At 38.9% G+C, this 20060-nt stretch overlaps 1 protein-coding gene across 1 annotated transcript in view; it reads right to left on the bottom strand.

The window, feature by feature from the left end:
* Nucleotides 1–4586: 4586 nt before the first annotated feature.
* Nucleotides 4587–20060, bottom strand: part of LOC107042103 — an 87653-nt gene continuing 72179 nt past the window's right edge. The window contains exons 3-4 of the mRNA XM_015262982.1: nucleotides 9289–9457; nucleotides 4587–5326 (exon numbers count right to left, since the gene is read on the bottom strand). Of these exons, the coding sequence (XP_015118468.1) occupies nucleotides 5235–5326; nucleotides 9289–9457 (261 nt within the window). The 3' untranslated portion in view covers nucleotides 4587–5234. The remainder of the gene's footprint in view (nucleotides 5327–9288; nucleotides 9458–20060) is intronic.

Here is a 20060-nt window from a genome sequence, read left to right as displayed (position 1 = left end):
ACCTGAACCAAATGAGAATGTTTTCTTTTTGATGAAGATTGATGAAACAATTAAAAAATAGCAATTTTTGAAAATTGTGAACATTTTCTATAAATAATTTGTAAATAATGAATTTCTCACCATAAAAATCATTTGTTCGGAATCGTAACAAATTTATTCATATTCATAATTTTACCATAAATGGATTTCATGCCTAAAAAAATAAGGTTTCCATAGGTTTAAACAATTTCAATTATTTATTTATAAACAACGAATTAATTGACAAATTTGATGATAGAAAATAGTTGTGTCTATAGTGTGGTCTGTATCAAACTTTAAAAGATACTTGGATATCTTTGATAGAAACGTATTTGATGATTTAGTTATGTGTAATTTACGAAAAAACATCGCAGTTTATGCTTGAAATAACATTTTTTTCTTCGCACGAACGAACAAATGTAATAGAAAAACCTAGTGAATTCACTAGACAATTCTATCTGATTTCTATGTAACTTTCTGTTAGTTTTTGGGCGATTTTATTGAAATGTTGAATAGAAAATATTCTATACAAAAAGTCAATAGATTTTGATTTTTTTTTACAACTTATTCTATTAAGATATTTTCTATAGAGTTTCCTCGGTTCTAATTTTCGAATTTTTTTTTATTCTACTTTTCTTTCCTTTTCATCAAGGAGATCAAACAAAAAACTTGGAAAGTGTGAGCCGAGGAAATTCCACAGAAAATATCTCAATAGGATAAATTGTATAGAAAAATCAAATTCTATTGATTTTTTCTACAGAGTCTTTTCGATTAAACATTTCAATAGAATTAGCCAAAATTAAGAGAAAGTTCAATAGAAGTCCAATAAAATTGTCTAGCGAATTCGTTAGATTTTTGTATTAAATTTTTTCGTGCGTACGTCGTTAATTGCGAATAAGTAAACCTAAAATACGAAAAAAATGATTGCAATTTCCGAATACGAAACTGTAAATTATGCAATTCACGCTTCAACTTCAAGTGTGAAGTATGCTTCAGAAAACGTAAAAGGTGACTTCTTAAACGTAATTTACCTTTAGGTTTTTCTGTGTGTGCTCTGAGATGCGAAAAATACAGTTTTAATGAATTAATTTTTAGAAATGTATACTTCATTTTTAAGGATTTTCGACAATCACTACACTTATTATAAACATTAGGGATTCAATCATTGAAATTTAGGGTAAAAATTCGCGAGTTTTAGGATGCTTATCACTGAAAATTAGCGATAAAGTGACACGATCAGATAATTTCCGGTCGTTAAATTTTACAGTCAGCAGATTCCTAAAAACTGATGGGATGAAAAAAGGGAATTGTGATTTTGTGATTCGATACGAGAGAATCTAATCTGCAAAAAATGTTTTCATAAAAATTCCGCTATCTGTTTTTAATTTAGAGATACTTATCAACTGACTTTAAAGTTAAATGGACTAATCATATTTTACGATTTTCTCGCTGAATTTTGGCCATCAATTGTTGAATGGAGAGCAGAATATTCTTGTTTATATTTATTTATGTATGAAAGTCATTGCCGTTAAAACAAACAGCTCTACTCATTCCTGACTGTTCAAAACTGTTGTGCAATGTAATTGAATTTCCATTTAATGAAAGAGTGTAATCGTCTAGTTTTTTGATGGAATTTGAACATTATGTTAAAATGTAACTGCACACAGAATTGATTAATTGCAGCTGAAGCCCAGTTCTTGTGACATCTTGAAGTCTATAGATGACAAATTTTTATGAAGACCATTTTTATAGAGATTTATCTTTAGAAATTTGCTTCAACAACTGTTAAGTTATAATTAGTTATACAAATCAAATTCCAACATTAAATTACGACAAATTTAATTATAGTATTGGAAATGAAGAAATGAGAGATGAATCTTCTCTTTCGCAATTACGTATGCATGAGGCTCATCTGCATTAATAAGATCAGTTCTACTTATTGTTGTCTGTTCAAAACTGTTGTGCAATATAATTGGATTTCCTTTTAATGAAAAAATTTTATGTAATATGACTCGTGCCATTCATCGGAATTATGATAACTCTATGTGAATCTGTATATTAAGTGGTTTTCATGAAATTTGAACATTATGTTAAACTGTAAATGCACATAGAATTTTAGCTGAAGTCAAGTTCTTGTGAACCATCTCGAAATCTAGAAATGACAGGTTCAATTTAGGTTCAATTCAAAATTTCCAAAATGCCTTTCATTTTGAAAATGTGCTAATGAGGGTAACTTAATCCCCTAATTCGATAGATTCCAGTATATTTTTGCTTTGAAACCATCATTTTTTGGTTGATTGATTTCATTTATTTATTTTCTAAAATTAATTTTTTTTTCTAGATTTTAGCCGGATGTAAATTCTAAACTGCTGATTCTAGAATCTAGAAAAAAAAAATCTTGAATTTACATTTTTTTTCTCTGTGAAGGATGTTTAGCTAAAACTCACATTGTTCACCATAATTTTGATATTGTCTCATATGCCAAATTCGTATTTGAGCTACACGTTAGTAATAATCTTAATCCTTCCATCGGGGTATCCCAGTGAGAAATTAATGTCTGAAAATTACTTCTTGTAACATTACGCTTATGGAAGAAACGCGACCGTGTGAACTGTGATCGAGATGTTTCATGGGTTAGACACTTAAGATATTGAAAAAAACCATACGCCATTTACTTTAAACTATGGAGAATCTATCGCCGGCGAAAACAAGTAGGGGACCGGACCATATAGGCGTGATATCTTCTATTGATTTTCGAATTCTTCTAAAAAAAATTTGCCCGCCATTACGAGTCCAGCAACGCGACCATACCACACAAAAACTGATTGAGGTCGGTCAAGTCGGTGACGACAATTCAGTGCCGGAAGTATTAGGTGTACAAATAAGTTGTAGGACATATGATATGGTGGGGTTTGTTATGTGGTATCAAAACATAAGCGAGTTATAAACATAACCTTAAATTCTGTAAATAAAACATGTAGACCGATAAGCTATTTATTAGACACTGCATTCGCTATGAATTCTATCAAGGAAAAACTGTTAGGAAAGCATGTCAATCGATTTGTTCTGTTCTTGGGGACAACATTGTATCTAAAAGCACATGTGAGTATTGGTATAAGCGATTTAAAAAAAGTGATTTCGACGTTAGTAACCGTGAACGTACCGGGGCCCCTGTAAGGGTGGAAGACGAGGAACTGCAAGCGTTGCTGGATGAAAACTCTTGCCAGACGGAAAAACAACTTGCAAAGCACCTTGGAGTAACTCAACAGACCGTTTCCTATCGCTTAAACGCAATGGGAAAGATTCGAAAAGGAACAAAGTGGGTGCCACACTTTTTGACTCAAGAAAATAAAGATAGCCGACTTGACATATGTCTGAATCTTTACAATAAGCAACATAGAAAGTCTTTTTTGTGGAAAATTGTGACCGGCGATGAAAAGTGGATTTATTTTGATAATCCAAAACGCAAATATCATTCCGTTAACCCCGGCGAGCCAAAGACATCGACACCGAAGCGCAATATTCACTGTAAGAAGATCATGCTGTGTATATGGTGGGATATGAAAGGCGTACTGCATTATGAACTTTTGAAGTCTGGCGAGACAGTCACTGCCGATCGCTGTCGTCAACAATTAATAAGATTGAACCAAGAAATTGAACAAAATAGTTATTTTCATCATAAGGTCCACAAAGTATTTTCTGATGAATTCTGAGTATTTTCTGACGAATGTGATTATACAAAGCCACATTCATCAGAAAATACTTTTGGACGAATGTAGCTTGGAGTAACTCAACAGATCGTTTCCTATCGCTTAAACGCAATGGGAAAGATTCGTAACCGAGCGAAGCGAGGTTAGAATCGCGGTTTACCGGGCCTTCTCACGAAAACGTCCATTTACTGGCAAAGGAAAACGTCCAGTAAAATTGCTCCATGACAACGCCAGGCCTCATGTGGGTAAACCGGTCAAAGATACGTTAATGGCTCTTGGATGGGAAGTTGTGCAACACCCGGCGTATTCACCAGACTTTGCTCCAATTGATTTTCACTTGTTTCGGAAGATGCAAAACCAATTGACTGATGTGCGATTCAAAACATTTGAAGAAGTGCAAAAATGGGTCGATAATTTCCTCGCCTCGCAATGAAACTTTCTTTGCGGAAGGCATCCGTGAATTACCTAGTAGATGGTTGAAGGTCATTAAAAATGATGGAGATTATTTTGATGAATAAATGTAGTTTACTGTTTTTCGAAAATTAATTTTAAATTTTTTGTGAAGTGTCCCAAAACTTATTTGTACACCTAATATATGGACATGTATACCACGCACAAACCTTCATCTCACTGTTACAACCCCATTACTAGCCGAAGCGTGCGATGTTGCCCGATCAAAATTCGACTGTTACCACTGCAGTTACAAGTCATTCATTATTTACGAATATTTTCTTTAATTATTGTGTCCCAGACCGGACAAGTACGTCATAACACTTCTAATTTGATGCGAAAAATAATTTGTAACATGAATGATTTAGTCAATTTTATTTTTATTTTCAATTCAGTTATCCACTTGATAGGTTAAATATCATTAAATCATAATATTGGAACAATTACGTACGGATGAGACTCATCTGCATTAATAAAATCAGTTCTACTCATTTTTGTATGCTGAAAACTGTTGTGCAGTGCAATTAGATTTCCATTTAATCGCAGAATGTGATGTATGTTTCAATAATTGTTGAATTATAGTACTGGAAATAAAGGAATGAGACAAATATTCTCCTTCATATTTACGTATGCCTGAGACTTATCTTCATTAATCGAATCAGTTGCATTTATTTTTGCTCGTTAGAAATTGTTGTGCTATGTAATCAGATTTCCAGTTGGTGAAAGAATGTGATACAACATAACCCGCATCACTCATCAGCAACATGATGACTCTGTGGAAATATTCAGATCCTATGATGTGGTAAAAACCCAATTCTTGATGGTTTTCATAATCCTCAAATTACCCCAGTTTCCAAATACCTTTAAAACTCTATCACGAGAGTGTGATTCTCCCTTGACTCATATTCCTCCCTAAACAGCTAAAGGTGTACGATTTATATATGTTTATACAGTGGTTTAATTACCGCGAGGCTTTTAGCCCCCTGATACTTCACTCTGGCCCGCAGACCATGAGGAGTATCTAGTTTGTTAATTGTTAATAGTTGTGTACACTCTTTAGTACAGAAGTAGACAGAGACAGAGCAGCAGAGAGTATAATCGTGGCTGCTTAGCTTGACCACCGTGCTGCATTGCTGCTGGATACTCTCCTGAAACATACGAATACACTACAAATTTCTGTCCCTTTTCATTTGAACAAGTTAGTTCGTTCTTACCACTAATGGACTTCGGTAATGTCTTTATAATGGGTTTCATTTTATTTTATGGACTTGTTGACTAAAATTTGGAAATCGTTGCTTGAATTGCAGCTTTTGAAGATGAAAATTGGGCTTATGTTATATTTGATGGAATTATCTTGAAAAATTGAATTTTCATGTTGCATCTCTTGTTGCTTTAATCTAGATGAGAAATGACTGTCATTTTTTCTTGGCACATTGTGACGGTCATTTAAAGGGGTAGGGGTAATTGTGATTGCCATAATAAATGTCTGGTCGTGTGACCGTGATTGACGGTCAGATGACCGTCACATGACAGGTCGTGGGACGCATTATAAGAAATTTAGTATTATCTACTTAATAGAAAATTTACAGTTCCATATTATTAAATATTTAATTCATCATCAATTGGAAATTTACATCATTAATTATTTTTCTATTGTTAAATTCGATTATTATATTTAAACCTTCATCAATGTAAGTCGGAAATTTTTTCAATATTGAAGAATCAGAAGATTGATCGCCATCCCTGTTCATAATATTCATCGAAGAAATTCCCGAAAAAATGTATCCAGCATTAAAAAATCCGAACAAGTTTGGGGATGGCAAGATTTTTGACAAAACTGAAATCTTGCTTGAAAAATAAATGCTAACTTGAACGAAATACATGGATATCCCTAAACCCGAGAAATACTGACATGTTGAAATTTGCATGATTTATTGAAATTAACTATTACAGATTTATGAAATTCATTACGATTTATCACTCTAGATGATTTTCTTAAATTCTTGATGAATGGTTTATCAAGTTAAATTGAATATTCCGTTGGGACTGAGTAATGCATAATGAATATGGGTTTCACGCCTGACTATATAAAAGTTTAACCACTGCGCGGCGCTGTGGAAGAAGTATCGCCGCATTTCAGTGTAAATATGGGTAGGTTACTTATTCTGAAAGAGAATAAATTATTCAAACTAAATAGAGTCATCATATTTTATTTTTATTTTCTCAAAAAAAGTGGAATAATGATTGAAGTACCATTCTCACATTTCCACATTATCATTTTGTACTTATGCACTTCAGTTTATCAAATAAAATCTGAATTCCATTAATTTCATTGAATCATCCAACATCGGAGATTTTTTGTTTTGACAGCTATTGACTAGAGGTCAGATACTGAGCGATATTAGCTGCATGCGTCCACTACCGTTCGGTCAGCAATGGTAACAAGAATTGAGGATCCGAGGCTTCTAAATATCTAGCTGAATAGCCGAAGAATGCTATGCGATTGTGATTTTTATCTAAAATCATGGTTTGGGTTGTGAATATTATGATTATTCCTTAGGTGCGCGGTAGAGGCACCACTTCCCCTAATTAAAGGAAATATCAAACGTTTGATGTCACACTCAATTGAATTTTGAATTCTTAAAAACCTTCAATGATTGATTGCTCCGATAATGCTCCCGTAAATTTATCTGAATTCATCGACATTTCTAACTAGCTATTTGAAATTTAATTGACCATTTTAAATGTTCATTTCAAGTGAACTCTCATTTGCTTGAATTCGGGAAAGAGCCAATCGTAAAACTGAGTAGAGACAGAATTCGTCTCTAGATTTTGCACGAGATGTTGATTTTGCAATTCCATCAGTGTGGAAATAAATTCATTATTCAGCCCGCAAACATTAAAAATATGCGATTTGGAAATAATTCATAAGATGTAAATGAGAGAATTGAAGAAGAGAGTATCTCCATCTGCCCAAGGTGCCGCCCGGGAGGTCACGAGCGCCAATCCTATGTTCCACATTGGAAAAACAATGGAAATTTCAGTTCATCGTTATCATTTTTAAAAGATCTGAATACCATTCAATCGCTATTGAAGATGTAAATTAGCATGAATGACAGCAGAGAAGTATTAATTTTAGAAAAACAAGCCTAGTAACAGACGGATGTAGTTTTTGTTAACGAGAGTTCTTAATCATTGACACCATTCGTTGGCAGTTAAGGAATCGCATTAATAATTGAGAAGCCTTGTTAACAGCAACTAAATCCATCTTTTTAGAGGGCATGTGACTGTCATTTTATGGGTTATTGTTTTTTTCTTCATTCCTACCAATTCCATTGGTACATGGAGAGAGAAATTCTCTAGACAAATTTTAGTACTAGCACGGGGAAAGGTCGCAAAATGATGGTCAGGAATAAATTCCGGTGCTGGCACTGGAAATTTCATTAGGTAGCACGTCAATTTTTCTCACATTTGAATAAATTTTGTACTAAAATCCCCAGAAATTTTACCACAAAACCGTAGAAATTTTACCTTAAAGTATTTTGTCTGAAAAGTCAAAATAATGGAAAAAAAATTCTCCAAAATTTTCCTAGATGTTGTGTTCAAAAAAAAAAATTATGCTTTTTCGGTATGAATCGATAGACATTATCATAAGGCATTACCATTAACATTGGGATGTCAGAAAAAGTTTATTTGAAGCAGATGTTTTCGAGATCCTAAGAAAAATAAATGTTGGGGAATCGTTGTATGTCAAAAACTAGTAAAGCGATTGAGCTGAAATTTGGCGGAAAAGTATCCCTAAACAATACCAATGATGGACCGAAATTTCAGATTTTTAGCTATTACCTTAGGCGTTTTCCTATGAAGATTTATAAAAAATTTCCCTGACTTTTGTACACACACTGAAAAAGAAATGAATTTGGCCAAGGAATCATTTTCGTGGAAGGAGAATTTATTTTTTTAGGAGCATATTTATCCAGGCTTGTCATTCCCAGGTACTCCATCACCATCTCCAAATATTACCTAATCAATAATAATAATAAAATAATAATAATAATAATAATACTGGAATAATAATTTCTAGTATTATTATGGTGAATTATGAGCTGAATACACCTTTTGTTATTTTTCAATTTTTTCAAATTGGAGATTTTCTTGTGTATAAAATAATTTGGAATAATTCTACATGTTAATAGTTGTTAATGGAATTAACTCATGGTCACGTGTGGCATAATCATCCCATAATTCAACATAATTGCAATATCTGGAGATGGATCTGGACCACCTGGAAATGACAGGCCTGGAGAAATACGCTATTTAAAAAAATGAATTCTTCTCCCAGGAAAATGATTCCTTGGTAAAATTAATTTTTTTCTCAGTGCACATATGGACGTACACACCGTCATTCACACAGGACACCTAAACGTGAATTACGTTTAAGTAGTCATCTTTCACGATGTCTGAAACGTATTTTTCGTTTGAAGTTGATGGGTAAATTACTCTGAAAAGCGCCGTAAATTACAATTACATAAACGTAATTTACGATTTCGTATTCGTAAATTTTTTTACGTAAAATACGGAAAAAATCATCGTAATTTAGGAATACGAAATCGTAAATTACGATGATTTTTTCCGTATTTTACGTTTACTTATCCGTAACTAACGACCAAGAAAAAAAAGTTATTTGAAGCGTACAATACGATGCTTCTTTTTCGTAAATTAGGCATAAGTAAATCGTAAAATACGCTTCTCTCAAAATTGTAATTTACGATTTCTTAAGCGTGAAATACGCTTAATGAACGTAAAAGACACTTTATCTGGGCGTAATTTACGTTTTTATTTTCATCTTAAAATACTCCTTTTTTAAGCTTAAATTCCGATTTTCATGACGGAAAAAAGCCACCAGACATGGTATTGCCGTTAAGCGTAAATTACATTTAAGTTTCTGTGTGTGTTCTGAAAACATATCGCGACGTTTAATGACATTCTAAGTCATTCCCAAGCAAAAAAAAAAATTTAATCAGTTCATTGAATCAAAATAAATGTCTCTCTGAACTTAGATATGAAAATTGAATAAATCTTCTTTTTGACAATCTTATTCTCCTCTCACCATTGAGAACGTGCACGGTGATGGATTTTGGTTGAGCGTTGCTTGGATTGCACGTGTATTGTCCAGAGTCAGATGGTGTAGCATACTGGACGAGTAAAAAACTAGTTGTCGTTTCCCCTTTTTCCGTAACCACAGAAACACCACCTCTCCCAGAATCGTAGCTTATTATCTGCAACAAAAAACCAACCAAATGAATTCTCTAATCTTTTGTGAAAAGAAACATGGGCAATATCACAAATCGAAAACAAAAACACGAATGGACAAAGTATAACAAATAAATAACAAATGAGTAGAATCGTCTTGCGTTGGATTTTCATGAAGCCCGCCTTACAAACAAAAGAAAATAGGATATTACTATAGTCAACACTGCTCATCTTGAATCTATGATTTTATATACCGACTAGGGGGTTCCGCTCCCTGCTCGCTTTGCTCGCCAACCACGACAGGGGGGGGGCTTCACNGGGGGGGGGGCTTCCCCCCCCCCCCCTGCCGCCAATCTTCTTGGGCCTCTTTAGGTATTTGTATTGTATAAAAAAAATTGGTAGAATGATTGACCTCCCTTCAAAAATTTCGATTTTTAATATCTATAAAAGGCTCCAACCAACGCCTTTTGTCTTGGGACTCAACCATTCCTTTTTCCATTTATCTACATAGAATAGCATCATTATTATTTTTTAAGGATTTGACTGCCATATGACCCTATATGAACTTATGAGATATAATCATATTGACTCATCTCATCATCAGGGTCACAGATAAGGCTCAGAATCATGAGCGTCTCCTGAATTTCTAAACCTCCGTATTTTTTGATTATATAGAGAGAATTGATGTGTCTTGATGAGTTATTAGCAGGTAAAAATATTAGAAAAAATCGCTCTCATAAACTTGAATTTATTCGGGTGTTATGAGGTGTCCCTTTCGTCCCTTTCTGTGAGGTAGGTTACACAATATAAATTTCACCGCTATGAGTCATCCTCCTTTATAGGTAGGTGCTCAAATATATGTATGGGATGGTCTCCAATATATCACCTTCGTCTTCATAATAAACGGTATACATTCAGAATTTACGCTGTTTTTACCGAGTAGTGAGGTAAGGAAGGGTAGGGCAAAACGGACCACTGACAGAAAATTGGTAATTTTTATTTTTTTTTCGTTCCTTTAAATCGGGAACACTGAATGTGTTGAATTAAAAGTGAGTTTCTTGGATCGTAACCGTCACAGGGGTTTTATAGACAAGAAGTGTCATTGAACTGCAATTTCATCAGATTTGCTAATCACTTCAAACTACAAATGACTTTGAATTTTTTGTTTTGTTTCCATTCGAAAGCAAATGCCCCAGTTGAGCCTAAATTTCCGTACATTTTACAGTAATTTTATTATTTAAACTTTGTAACTCTGAATTTGAATCTCGATATTGAACCGTTAGAAAACATTTTAAAAATCTAAAAAAAATTAGAAAGTTTATTAGAATTTTTTTTTGGAGGAATATTGATGAAATAATTGGAAAATTGCAATTTTTTAAAATTACGAGCGTTTTCCATAAATAATTTATAAACAATCAATTTTCCACCATAAATCATTTGCTCGGAATTGTAACAAATTTATTCATATTCAGAATTTTACCCGAAATCGATTTCATGCCTAAAAAAATAAAGTTTCCGAAAGTTTAACCAATTTCCATTGTTTATTTATAAATAAAAAATGTTTAAAATGTTTAAAATGAAAAAAAAATGATAACATATTTAAAATGATCGAATGTTGAATATTCATGATTTTTTTAGAAATTTTCTCATGCCATTTAATTGAGAAATTTGATGATTGAAAATGGTAGGATCTATCAGATGGTCTCTATCAAACTGTAAAAAATACTTGAATATCCTTAAGGGGAGACTACTGAGTTTTTAAAGTCGTGGGTTATTGGAGTGAGACTTTTCATACGTTGAAGATCGATTATATAGATCTGAAAACGAGTAACTAGTACAAAAAAAAATTTTTTTATTGTTCGTTTGCCCGAAAACGCAGGGCCTCCAATTTTTGACCTACAAAAGATTTTTTTTTTCAAAATTTTCGGAAAAATGTGTGGAACAACAATTACGAGCCGGTTTTTTGGAATTCGATTCCTACACAGCTGATTTCGTTTTTTTTCATATAAAAAAATTCACTATTTGTGTAAAAAAATACAAAACAAGCAGAGGTTGAAGCCTATCCGACAGAAGCCATTTCGTTGTTACTTTGTGTGTTATTCCTTTTTTTCTTTTTTAATTTCTACCAATTTCATTGGTAGTATGCTTCCGAATGGATCATACTACCAATGAAATAAATAGATAAATGGATTATTTCGTTATGCCAATATGTTAGTAACATGAAATTCCAAGAAATTGTGATAAAAAATTCGATAACTGAAGAAAAACACGGTAATTGACGTAATTGACGATTTTTCACAAAATGTTCCATCTAACGAACTACTGAATAAATTAATCTGAAATTCTTTCAAGTTATGTCGTTAAATAGTATCGATCACTACTCAAAATTTGAGATCGTTAAATAAAGTTCTAACCACATTATAGCCACACGAGTAAGCTGATCACCTAAAAATAGAAAAACAGCAATATCTCGAAAACTTTCAATGCAACGGTACTTATATTTTAATTTGGTCAGATAGCCACCATTATAACGAATATTTTGAAAAAAAAAATTGAATTCGGCTGAGTGCTTCTTGAGATATTAAAGAAAAAAGTTTCACATACAAAGTTGAATATCTCCGTAACTACTTGTTCGATTTCGTCCATTCAAAATACCAAACAAACAAACCAATCATACAAAGTTTGAAGTTTCTATCTTAATTATTTTTCAAGTTATCGTGGTAACAAGCGATTTCGTAAAAAAATGAAAAAATGAAAATAAAACACAATTCTCCGTAGTGGGGTGATTGAACTTCTATACAGTAAGATAGGTCTCATCTTGACAAATATTTTGAAAAAAAAAAATTAAATTGGTCAAGCCGTTTCTGAGATATTTGCGAAAACCGATTTTTGAGAAATCGCTATATCTGAGGAACTACTTAACCGATTCGCCTGAGATTTAGCACAGATTTGTATCTCATTGGTACGAACTATGAGCCAAAATTTGAAGTTTTTTGTAATTACGGTTTTGGAGTTATTGACACATTTCTGGACAAACGCACACACATATGCACACACATACATACAGACACAGACATACGAGAAGAAGAAAGATGAGATGAGGGCCACTCATGCCCCGAACAAGAAGGAGGACGGACTTGCAAATTCATCGAAGTGGGAGCAGGTCAAGCCGAAGAAGAAGAGGCAGAAAGCGCAGCCGCCAGAAAAGCGTAAGGAAAAGGAGAAAAAGAAGCAGAGGGTACCAATCATGAGGCCCAACGCTTTGAGTGTACGCCCGAAAGACAGAGTGTACGCAGCGGTACTCGGAGGTGCTCAAACGAGTGAAGCAGCAGATACCCCGCGACCAGGTTCGTGACTGCGTCGACAAAATCCGCAGAACGACCACGGGAGATATGCTGATCATCCTATCAAAGGATAAGGAGGATGAAGCTGGCCGCTTACACAAGGCGATAGTCGAACTCCTTGGAGAAGAGGCTGATGTCCTCAGTAAAGGGCCACAGGAAGAGCTTGAGATCAAAGACCTCGATGAGCTGACGACGAAGGAGAAGGTACTAGAGGCCCTCAAACTCGCGGCGGGAGCAGATTGCCAAATTGCCCCGGATGCCATCAGATCTTTGCGCAAAGCCTACGGAGGTACCCAGACTGCATCAGTGACGGTGACTGCAGCGGTAGCGAAAAAAGTCCTAGGCGATCGCGGTAGGATCCGTATAGGATGGGTGAACTGCCGAATCCGAAGGGTGGAGACAGTGACCAAGTGTTTCAAGTGTTGGCACTATGGACATCTCGCCATCAAATGCAAGAGCCAAGTGGACAGAGCGAAGCTCTGCACAAAGTGTGGCGAAGAGGGACACAAAGCTGCTACCTGTGGAAAAGAGGCCCGCTGTGTCTTATGTGCTGAGAGAGATCCATTGAAGGACTGTGCTCATACTGCTGGTAGCAGCAGATGCCCTGTCTTCAGGGAGGCACACCAGCAGGTGAATAGGAAACGATAATGCGGGTACTGCAGCTCAACCTCAACCACTGTGAGGCTGCACACGATCTCCTTATGCAGACGGTGCGCGAGCTGAAGATTGATCTGGCGATCGTCTCGGAGCCATACAGACATCTGGGCACTCAGCCCTGGGAGACGGACAAGAGTCGCAAGGCTGTCATCTGGTCTTGCGGAAAGTACCCGTTCCAAAGTGCTGCGACTACTGGTGAGGCTGGCTTTGTGGTAGCTAAGCTGGATGGAATTTATTTCTACAGCTGTTATGCTCCACCAAGCCTCACCCTTGACGGATTCACGGACTTCCTGCACAGACTTACTGAGGACGCGAAGCAGCACTTCCCTATTGCAATCGCGGGGGACTTCAACGCCTGGGCAGTCGACTGGGGTAGTAACGAGACCAAAGAAAGGGGGCAAGCACTATTGGAGGTTATGTCTTCACTAGAGATTGTCCTGCTGAACAACGATGGACCCACGTTCGAAAGAGGAGTCAAGAGCTCAATAGTAGACCTCACGTTTGTTAGCAGTAATCTCACAAGAGGAAACTGCTCCTGGAAGGTGATGGATATCTACACCGCTAGCGATCACCGAGCAATCCTTTGGGAGGTATCCGCTGGTTGCAGGATCAGACCAACGCCTAAGAAGACAAACGAAATCGGCTGGAAGGTGAGCACCTTCGATCCTAGCACATTCTTAGTGGCACTAGATGATCACCCTATAAGTGGCAGTAGTACTACGGAGAAAGCCGAGTACCTTATGAGAAGAGTTAGCGAGACCTGTGATGCCTCAATGCCTCGTAAAGGCAGTGGAGGCCGTCTGCCACCTGTGCACTGGTGGAACGATCATATTGCCGCTCTTTGAGAGAAGTGCGTTAAGGCTAGAAGGTCGGCTCAACGTGGTCGGAAAAAACCAAACTCCGAAGAACTGGAGAGGAAATTTAAGGACGCACGCCGAAAGCTTACCAAAGTGATCAAGGAGAGCAAGAAGCAAGGCTGGATTGGACTCCTCGACGAAATGGAGAGTGATCCGTGGGGAAAACTGTACAAGGTGGTTATGACGCGGCTAAAAAGCCAGCCTATGCCATCTCCGTCATGTCCCGAGTTCCTGGAGAAGATTGTAACGGCGTTGTTCCCCCAACAACCGGAACTCCGCCAGTCCACGGAGCACAGCATGGAGACATTGATCCCACCAATTACGGAGGAACAACTTAAGGAAGCTTGCGACAGAGTGGGAAACACCAAGGCTCCTGGCCTTGATGGAATCCCCAATATTGCATTAAAAGCAGCGATCAATGCAGCACCAGGACTGTTTCTGGACGTATACAATGCATGCCTGGAGGAAGGCACCTTTCCCGCCAAGTGGAAGCAGCAGAGACTAGTGCTCCTCCCCAAAGGGAAGAAGCCACCGGACGAGCCATCATCATATCGCCCACTCTGCATGCTAGATACAGCTGGGAAAATCCTCGAGCGCATCATCCACAGAAGGATAGAAGCAGCAGTAGAACCGCTGCTAGCTGATAACTAATATGGCTTCCGAAGAGGTCGCTCTACCATCGACGCCATTGACCTCATCGTCAACACCGCCAAGGAGGCGACCTCTGGGAGAAGATGGAGAGAAGGTACGAAAAAATACTGGTGGCGACGATAGATATCACGAACGCCTTCAATTCAGCCAGGTGGGACTGCATTATGGAGGCTCTCGAGAGGATGATTGTCCCAGGGTATCTGCGGAAGATGGTAGCTAGCTACCTCACCGACAGAGTTCTCAAGTACGACACAGAGAGCGGCCCTAAAGAGTACCAAGTCACAGGGCTCGGTGCTGGGCCCTCTTTTGTGGGCCCAGCACCGAGACATGGAACATCATGTATGATGGATTGCTGAAGGTAGCATTGCCAACTGAGGTGAGACTCGTGGCATTTGCGGATGACGTGGCGGTGGTGATTGTGGCGGAGCACCTGGAGGAAATCAACTCCATCTGCGATACGACATTCAGGAGGATACGTCAGTGGATGGATTTAGTTGGATTGCAACTCGCGCAGCATAAAACGGAAGCGGTGCTCATTACTAGTAGGAAGAAATTGGAGAGTATCTCAGTCGTTTATTCGGTATCTTGGAGTAATGATCGATGCCCGACTCAAGTTCAAGCAGCAAGCGGAGCATGTGGGTACCAAGGCATCTGGAGTCAGATCCACCTTAGCACGCCTTATGCCCAATATCAGAGGTCCTAAGCAACGGAGACGAGCGCTGCTGTCTTCAGTGGTGACGTCAGTGCTTACATATGGTATTTCTATTTGGGCTGACGTTCTCCAGCTGCAAGAAGCTCGCCGTAAAATTGCACCTGTCTATCGGCTGAGTGCCCTCAGAGTAGCGAGTGCATACCGGACGATATCTGAGGACGCAGTTTGCGTCATCTCATGAATGATACCGATAGAGGTATTAGCTGAGGAGCGAAGATCCCTGTATCAATGGAAGAGAACAAAAGCGCTGAATCCCAAAAAACTGAAAATCCAAGAGAGACGAAACAGCTCGAGCCGACGGCAGCAGAAATGGTCCGATTCGACCAAGGGGAGATGGACCTATCGCCTGATGCCGCAAGTGGCTGCCTGGGTAAGTCGAGACCATGGAGAGATAAACTACTANGCCTGATCCCGCAAGTGGCTGCCTGGGTAAGTCGAGACCATGGAGAGATAAACTACTATCTTTGTCAAATGCTTTCAGGACATGGGTGCTTCCGGGCATATCTTCATAAATTCAAACATGAAGATTCCCCGAAGTGTCCCACCTGCGCAGAAGTGGACGAGAACGCGGAGCACGTATTCTTCACATGCCCCTATTTCAGTGACATCCGGGATACTTGGGAGACTGAACTGGGAAGAAAAGTCTCGCCCGAGAATCTAGTAGAAGCAATGTTTTCATCACAGACAGCCTGGGACGCAACGAGGCACTTTGCGGCGGAAGTCATGAAGGAACTCAGAAACGAGGAACGCACGCGCAAGGTTGCAGTATAGGTGAGAAATCTATTTAGAACCTCCTAATCACACATAACATCTTAGCAGGTTAAAGGGATGTACATTGGATGGAAAGAGTGGAAGAGCAAACAGCTGAGAACCCCCCTCGCGAAGTAATACTTCACGGTGGTGCCGCGAGGGAAATGGGAACGAATGATTAGAGGTAAAAAAGAGGAAAACAGGGTTTTTACTGGGTAAAAATCCCAGATCTGGTTTTTAACATCACTTTACAAGAATCTTTTGAAGATTTTCCTAAACCTCTAAAAAAAAAAAAAAAAAAGCACATACAGACATCGTCCACGGATCGTTTCGGCGAGAAACGCCTTTACCCTCCGAGAGTTTTCGCAGGGCGGAAGGTCCTGCAACGAGGCGCGTCCCCAGGTGGTGGATGGGAGAATGCTCAATATTCTGAATATAGGGTATCGACTAAATAAAATACGTCGGCGCCAACCAACACCTTCCGAGAAACCCAACTCTAAAAGAGGTGTGCAGAGTGGGCTCCACCCCCACTGACACCTCCGGGTCAGGCTCCCGATAACAGCTAGTACAAAAATGATGAGTGATGACAAAATTGAAAGTTCCCATGCGAGTAACCTTAACAAGGAGAAGCCCGCCATCAGTTCTGATGCCGGCTCCATGAATTATGGGAGGAGCCAATCATCACATTCATTAAAGGTGGACTCCTTGGCCTCAGTAGAAATATTCAGAATGATTTTGTGAAGGAGAAAGTTGACGGAATTCACTTCTACAGCTGTTACGCTCCGCCAAGCCTTTCCATTAATGAGTTCACGGACTTCCTAGATAGACTGACTGAGGATGCGAAGCAGCACTTTCCCGTAGCAATAGCCGGGGACTTCAACGTCTGGGCAGTCGACTGGGGAAGTAAGGAGACGAACACCAGAGGACAAGTTGTACTGGAAACCATATCATCCTTGGACGTGATTCTACTGAATAGTGGTGATGAACCGACTTTCTTGAGGGGAGAGAAGAGCTCAATTGTGGACCTTACCTTCGTGAGCAGCAACCTTGCAGAGAGGAACTGCTCATAGAGAGTAACTGATATCTACACTGCAAGCGATCACCGTGCGATACTCTGGGAGACATGTACTCGCCAGAAAGCCGCCTTAATACCTGAAAAGACCAATTGCATTGGCTGGAGAGTGAGCAGCTTCGATCCTAGCTCTTACTCAGCAACACTAGATAACCACCTGATTAGTGGCAGCTACTGAGTGACAATGCTACTGAGAAGGCACACAACATCATGAAAAGAGTAACAGAAGCATGCGATGCCACCATGACCAGTAAGCGGACTACAAACCGACATCCACCGGTGTATTGGTGGAATGACACCATCACCATCCTGCGGAAGGAGTGTAATACAGTGGGTCCATGTCTAAAAAACTCGCGACAAAAAAACTTGGTCAAAAAAACTCCGCCAAAAAAACTTTACGACAAAAAAACTTGGTAAAAAAAAACTCCGTCAAAAAAACTTAACAAAAACCTGAAAAGAAGCAAAGGTAATGAAAAAAAAAAAGAAGAATAGAAGAATATCAATTATATTTCAATTAAATAGCAAAACGACAGTAACGAATTCCAGTAATAAATGAAAAGAATAATGGCGATTTAGAGCACAATATTGTTAGGATTCAGAGCACGCATTTAGAGCACTCTTGTGAAATTCAAGGTACCAGGATACTTGCGGAGGATGATCGACAGCTATTTTACCGGAAGGGTCCTCAAGTATGACACGGAGTGTGGTCCCGAGCATTATAGAGTCACTGAGAGGGTGCCTCAAGGCTCAGTACTGGGTCCCTTACTGTGGAACATCATGTATGACGGGCTGCTGAAGCTGGAACTGCCGCGGGGAACTAAACTCGTGGCATTCGCAGATGACGTGGCCGTAGTCATCGTAGGAAAATACCTGGAGGAGATAAACTTCATCTTCGACAGGTCGTTTGAGGCGGTCTGTCGTTGGGTGGACTCAGTAAGCCTGAACCTAGCGGAGCATAAGACGGAAGCCGTGCTCATCACTAGCAGGAAGAAAATCGAAACCATCACATTGCAGGTCGGGTCTTCTGAAATTACTTCTCAGCCATTCATCCGATACCTGGGGGTGATGATCGATGCCCGACTCAATTTCAAGCAGCAAGCGGAGCACATGGGTACCAAAGCGGCTGGAGTCAGATCCACCTTATCACGCCTCATGCCCAACATGGGGGGTCCCAAGCAAAGAAGGCGAGCGCTGCTGTCATCGGTAGTCACGTCGGTGCTCACATACGGTATTGCCGCCTGGGCTGATGCACTGCAGTTGCAAGAAGCACGGCGAAAGATTGCACCAGTTTATCGACTGAGTGCCCTTCGAGTCATGAGTGCATACCGGACAGTGTCTGAGGACGCAGTCTGTGTCATATCCAGAATGCTACCGGTAGAGCTACTAGCTGAGAAGCGAAGATTTCTGTACAAGCGGAAGAGATCAGAAACGCTGACCCCCGAAGTACTAGCGACAGAAGGGAGGCGAATAGTTTGCAGCGATGGCAGGAGAAGTGGGACACCTCTACCAAAGGGAGATGGACTCATCGTCACATCCCGCAGGTGGATGTCTAGGTAAGCCGAAAACGGAGAGATAAATTATTACTTGTCACAAATGTTTTCAGGACACGGGTATTTCCGGGAGTATCTTTATAAATTCAAACATGAAGATTCTTCGGAGTGCCCCGCCTGTACAAGAGTGGTTGAAAACGCGGGGCACGTATTCTTCACATGCCCTCACTTCAACGAGATTCGGAATACTTGGAAGGCTGCCCTGGGAAGGGAGGCCAGGCCTGAGAACTTGGTGGAGGCAATGCTGTTATCATAAACAGCCCGGGATGTAACGAGCGACTTCGCGGCAAAGTCATGAAGGTGCTCAGAAGTGAGGAACGCAAACGGAAAGCTACAGATTGAACGAGGAATCTACTGGAACCTCCTCCCCGCACCCAACATCTCAGCGGGACAGAAGGACATACACTAGACGATAACAACGTGGAAGAGCAAATAGCTGATACCTCTCTCGTAAAGTAATACTTAACGGTGGTGCCACGAGGGGATGAAATGTTAGTGGAAATTAGTCTGACAGGAGTTTAGTCGGTATTGATCATTGATCCGTGCCCGACATACCCCAGTTGAAGGAGGAAATAATTGATTCCCGTCTTCAAGTGGGGATGCGTAAATGCATTCTCCGACAGACGATTAAAAAAAAAAAACATACAGACATCGTCTAAAAAAATCATATCTCGACGATTCAGACCACTCTGAGTCATATTCAAGCAAAATTAGAGAATCGAAAAAAATTGCATTTTCAAAGCTTCCATTCGGAAGCAAAAAAGGTAATTAACGTAACAGACTATTTTTCATAAAATTTTCCATCTGAAGAACTACTGAACCAATTGACCTCAAATCCTCTGAGTTACATAATTATAGTATATTACCGCTTGCNCTTGGAAATTGTTTAAAATCAAATTTCTCAATTTAATTGGGTGAAATTTCATAGACAGTCTTGTATTTATCAACCGATTTTTCGGGGATCAAATTATTCCTCACTTCTTGTGCTGATTTCGAAATTTCTGGTGGAAGATTTTCATCATTCCAGTTGTTATTT

Source organism: Diachasma alloeum, unplaced genomic scaffold, assembly GCF_001412515.2.
Source record: "Diachasma alloeum isolate Michigan unplaced genomic scaffold, Dall2.0 Dall_scaffold_00417, whole genome shotgun sequence".
Classification (NCBI taxonomy): domain Eukaryota; kingdom Metazoa; phylum Arthropoda; class Insecta; order Hymenoptera; family Braconidae; genus Diachasma; species Diachasma alloeum.
This window is presented reverse-complemented; position numbering and strand designations above follow the sequence as displayed.